Genomic DNA, 5,605 nt, shown 5'->3' on the forward strand with positions numbered 1-5,605 from the left:
AAAAGTTTAAGCAATTGATTTTCAAATAAATGCCCTGCACCTCTAGTATATAAACTTCATTTAATTATGCTTACTACAATTATGGTGGATAGATTTTTTCTGTTGTCTGTACTTATACAAAAAATTTGCTAATCCATAACCTAATGGCCATATCTAAAATAAAAATGTTAATTAGGTAAATTTTTATAACAATTGAAATTGGTATCCAAGAACAAGTTCATGTTAAATATTTTAAACTTAACAAACTATATAATAATAAATAAATCACGGTGTAAGTTTTTTTTTTTTAATAGACATTAATGAAATCTTGTTCTTAGGAATACCTCTTTGCACTTGAGTTTGATATAATAAGCTTAAATTACTGTGTTGTTTGAATCTGAAAACCGACATTTTTTGGCAACTCTAGTATCTTGAAGTGGGCTGACACCAAGCTCTTCATAATCTCTTTTAAGTACTGTTCTATTATTTGAGTCTTTTACACTAGATGAAAAAATCTAATAGAATTTTGAAAAATTTATCTAGAATTTATACTAATTAAGATGTGTTACAAACCCGTTGATACAGTTGGATAATCTTACACTCATAGTTTTTGATTTGTCTAGGAATTAAATGTAATAACATTTGCTTAAATAGATTTAAATAATGAGTAATTACTTTTTAAATGTTATTAAAAATTTTATGGTCTAGTGAATCATTAATTCATGTTTGGTGATCAGAGAAATTTAGTATTTACGTTATAGTAATTAACCTGCTAGTAGTTCCTCACAATAGACAGCTGACTTGAGACATTTGGCGCAGACAGTTTACAAGGGCGCCAATAAAACGTCATTAAAAATAAGATAATTCCCTCCAAAAATATACAATCGACGATGAACACAACCTCACAAAATAAATCCCATGGAAAAATTCAAGAGATTACTAGAGCTAATTATATTAATATAGTTAGCTCTACTTAAAACATAAAATTATTGTTCTGACTAAATGAAAACAAAAAGGATATTGTTTTCATTCTATTCTTTTATGAGCTATTGAATTTCAATTTAAACTGTTTTTTTGATTAATTTTAATTGATCAAAAAATTAATTAAAATCGGAAGAATTTGTTTTTATCATTATTTTAAAAGCCAAGCGTTATATAAAATTAATTTCTAAGATTTCTATTAAAAAAACTTATTACGATATCCTCTGCTGGCACCCAATGACCATTTAAATGAAAATTTCTGTTCTGTAGGTCGGTCTTAATTTTTAGTTGCGTCATCATACACACCTGATATTTATTTAAATGTTTTTCTTTTCTCCTAGATGTCGGGTATTATTTTGGTTCAAACCACGAAATAATTTTTTTTATCTTAGTTCATAGTTTATATTGATAAATCGTTCGATTTTATCAATTAACTGCACTATATATATTTTATGGAAGAAAAAATATTTTTTACACATTTTATCGTATGTTTATCACTGTTAATAAAAGCATTGATCATTTCTTCTTTTTTTCTCTACAGTTTTAACATTTTACATGTGACTATTTTAATTGATTGAAAAGTTCTTCCTAAAAAAAATCTTATTTCATCTAAAATGTTGTTTAGAATTTAAAAGTATACATTTTATAAATGTTAGCCAACTATATAAATTTAAAAAAATAATATTCATAATGATAAAGTTTTTGTAATTAATATTAGTGATGGGCATAATCGAATGATTAGTAATCGAGACATTTTCATAATCGAGTGAATCTCTCGAAAAATCACTCGAAGTTAAAATCGTCTGCTCGTATGATAAGAATAATCAACTATTATTATTTATCGAGAGGATCGAAAAATTATTCGAAATATGAATAAATATATCTATAGTAAATAATTATTAATTTAATTTTGCTTTTTTTATTTGTTGGTGTTTATTTATAATTAATATATTAAACTATAATTTAGGAATAATAATAACAATAATATATTAATAATGCATTATTAATAAGTGCTTTAAATAAAAGACAAGTTGTTATTTTTTTTATTTAATAATTATTACCTATATTTTAAAAAAACCGATAACAAATTTAAAAATAAAAACATAAGATAAGGTAGCAATAGCCTGCTTGACCATCATAATTAAAACACCTAATTCCACACCTAATTGATTTTTCATAAATTCACAACTAGTGAGAGAATCAGAACTCAGTAGTTTAACCAGTTCAGGACAAAACTTTGTTCTAATCGTCACATACTTCCCAAAAATGTGACAGATAAGGTGTTGCCATGAGTAGCGATTGAACAAGTTGAAAATAAGACTCGAAGTCAACAATTTAATAATAATTCGACTATAATTTATGCTAAATAAAAACTTAAAAATAGTATTCTCTCGTTTCATCGTTTCATGGACATCATTCGAAATAACTTTTATTCGATTATATACATTTCAAGATCAAGAAATCATTGTTTTTATAATAAACGAGAAATCATTAGAAATAATCACTCGATTATAGAATAATCAATATTATTCTAATATTATTTATTAAAAAAATCAGAATATCTCGATTATATAATAGATATGATTTCAATAATCGAAATATCTCGATTATGCCCATCACTAATTAATATGTTTAGTAAACTTCACATAAATCTAACACCACATGATGTTAATGATCGTGATATTGTTGATTTTATTTGCCGAATATTTTCCTAGTTTTTTTAATAAACCTTGAAAGTCTAACTTTACTCTTAGCATCTTATGAATTATGAAGTATACTTCATCTTATAAACTGTCCAAATATCAGTATTGGATGTTTTTAATTCTTTTAACACAGCTTAAATTAAATAATAATACCGATGATAGATATATTTAACAGACTAAATATGTCCTCTCGATTTTTCTTGCTATACTCTTCAATTTATCAATAAAGAGTGTTTAAGAGTTTTTCCTTATATTCGGAAGAATTAATTTGTCAACCCTATGTATTATAATGGCAATGTTAAAGGTAAATCATTACATTATTTTAAACAATTATATTCTTATGATTTTCGTAATCCACTATTATCTTGGTTAATTTGATATGGGTTGATCTCTATCTGTAAATTTAAACAATTTGTCTTTTTCTTTTCCTGTAATTTTGAGAACACCACAAGGGTCTCTCTCTTTTTTTATTATTTATTAATGAACTAAAATTTAATTATTCTAATAAACTACTATTTCGATTTAATGTTATTACTTCCTTTCACGACTCTGATCAATTGCTGATTGACTTAAATGATCTTTATAATAGGTATAATAAAAATAATTTATTTTTAAATATTGAAATATGTAATTTATTCAAGATCTCAATGTAATTATTCTTTTCCTTAGGTTTAATTTCCTTAATATTCTATATTAGCTTCGATGAGAGGCTGAGAAGGTATTAATTTTACTATGATGTGTTTTTTTTTTTTTTTATGTCTGTTGCCACTTTTTCTCAGCTCTCACTGGACCGATTTCTTTCAAAAATACGTCAAAAGATCACAAATCGTATCTAGTTGGAGACATTACCCTTAAAAATTGAAAAAAATTCCCTCGTTTCCCAAAAATGGGGGAAATATAAAAAAAAATACAAATTTAAAAATCGGTAAATTTTGTCATTTTTTCACTTATTTTTCTTAAAACTTCTATAACATTTTGAAAAATCAACAAATCTACATAATTTTTTTTTATACTAAAACCTTAGATATTTACCTTTCATTTGATATCATTTTTTTGAAAATCTATCACTTAACCTGCTCATTGGGGGGGATTTAAAATAGCAACTTTTTTACAAAAATTAACTTTTTCAACTTAATTTTTGAAAATGTTCCGGAAATACTGCGTCCTTTAAACATATATCAAATTAAAGTTTATTTTATGTGCTATAAAATGAAAAAAAAAATTTGTCCCGACACCTTATCTTCGTTTATTTCGTGCAATCGGCTGCCGTAGTTAAAAAAACACTATTTTTTGTTAAAATTTTCGATTTTGGATTTTAAATTTTCAACTTAAAAATGCTATAACTTTTTGAAAAATGTATATATCAGCACAAATTTTTTTTTCTAAATACATTATAAGTACATCTTTCATTTGACATACTTTTTATTAAAATTGGACAATTTCCCCTTATATAGGGGGCGTTCAAAACTTGAAATATTGTAAAAAACATAGATCTTTATCAACTGAACTTTTAAAAATGTTCCGGAAATACTGCGTCCTTTAAACATATATCAAATCAAAGATAATGTTATATGCTATCAAATAAAAAAAAAATGTTCCCAACATCTTATCTTCTATGTGCAAATGGCTGTCGAAAATTTTAAAAAAAATGTAATGTTTGCGATAAAAATTACCTTTTATCGGGATGTTTTTTGTACTTAAAACTGCCATAACTTTTTCAAAAATGAACAAATAAAAATAATATTTTTTTGTATTGAAACCTTAGATATTTCCCTTTCATTTGATATAATTTTTTTTGAAAATCTAACACTTATTCTATTTAATTATAAATTAACGTCCACATGGTATATGGAATTATTTTTTATTTTTCTGTCTCTTTTAATTCACATAGTATTGATTGACTAATATCCATTAATTTTTTGTTTTTTAATTCGCAATTGTCACTGATTCATTAATTCTGTTACCTTAAAAACATTATATTGTTCATTACTTCGTTTTAAAATAGAATATTGTTCCACTTTTAGTTACTATTTTATAATAATCAAAAATTAAATCTTAATGAATTTCAAAATTGCTTTTTGCATTTTCAATATTTTTATTGTAAAATAGATAGAATTAGACGTTCATTCTATGATCCTTTTTAAAGTTTCCTTAATCTTGATATTTTAAATCTTATACGTGAAAAAATTAATCTATGTTTTTTATTCAAATTATTACACAGTCAAGTTGATTGTCTTGATATTTAAAATAAAATTAATTTTTTAGTTTTCTCTATTAATGCCAAATTAAAATATAATTTTTATCCGAATGCATAAGAAATAATATTCAATTTAATTGTCCTGTTAATAGACTAATAAGGTTATCTAATAAATTAAATATAGATCATTTTGGGATTTTTTCAATTGAATTTTTTAAAATAAACATTCATTTAAAAATTTAGAATTATTTTAGCAATAATGGACTTAATTTATAATTATATATATATATTAAGGTGGCTCAAAAAAAATCGATCTTCGAAATGTTTATGAGATACCTCATAAATGCATTATATACATTAAAATAAACATTTTATGAAAATTTGAGATTAAAAAAAAAATTTTTACAGGTCGCTCAACGCGTTTTAAGAAAATTGACCAAAAATACTCAAAAAAACATAAAATGTCATTATTTATTCAATTTTTGTTCAAATTTCTTACTTAGTACATCTAAATTGTTCGTTTTTTAATGCCGAATAATAATAATTAGAAAAAAAAATTGTAAGTCCAAAATTGATTGCGTAAAGTCCATAAAAAGCTCAAAAATATGGTTAAGTTCAACGAACACTTAAGTAAACCAAAAAAATTTTTTTTTTCATTTTTTTTTTTAATTTGATTAATATTTGTGTGTATTTTAAGAGGAAAAAATTTTTTCCACTAATGTTTAAAACTACTACCTTTTTTTTT

At 23.8% G+C, this 5,605-nt stretch overlaps 1 protein-coding gene across 3 annotated transcripts in view; it reads right to left on the reverse strand.

Moving 5' to 3' along the window:
* Window positions 1-1,220, reverse strand: part of LOC126903112 (S-phase kinase-associated protein 2) — a 4,922-nt gene extending 3,702 nt beyond the window's left edge. The window contains exons 1-4 of one of the 3 annotated variants that reach the window (XM_050681104.1): window positions 1,177-1,220; window positions 553-598; window positions 363-494; window positions 75-153 (exon numbers count right to left, since the gene is read on the reverse strand). In XM_050681104.1, the coding sequence (XP_050537061.1) occupies window positions 75-153; window positions 363-494; window positions 553-598; window positions 1,177-1,205 (286 nt within the window). In that variant the 5' untranslated portion in view covers window positions 1,206-1,220. Of the gene's footprint in view, window positions 1-74; window positions 154-362; window positions 495-552; window positions 914-1,176 lie in introns of those variants that run through there. The other 2 variants (XM_050681106.1, XM_050681105.1) reach the window with 2 other exon arrangements.
* Window positions 1,221-5,605: the final 4,385 nt, after the last annotated feature.

The sequence above is a fragment of the Daktulosphaira vitifoliae genome, unplaced genomic scaffold (assembly GCF_025091365.1).
Source record: "Daktulosphaira vitifoliae isolate Bord-2020 unplaced genomic scaffold, ASM2509136v1 Scaffold_3, whole genome shotgun sequence".
Classification (NCBI taxonomy): Eukaryota; Metazoa; Arthropoda; class Insecta; order Hemiptera; family Phylloxeridae; genus Daktulosphaira; species Daktulosphaira vitifoliae.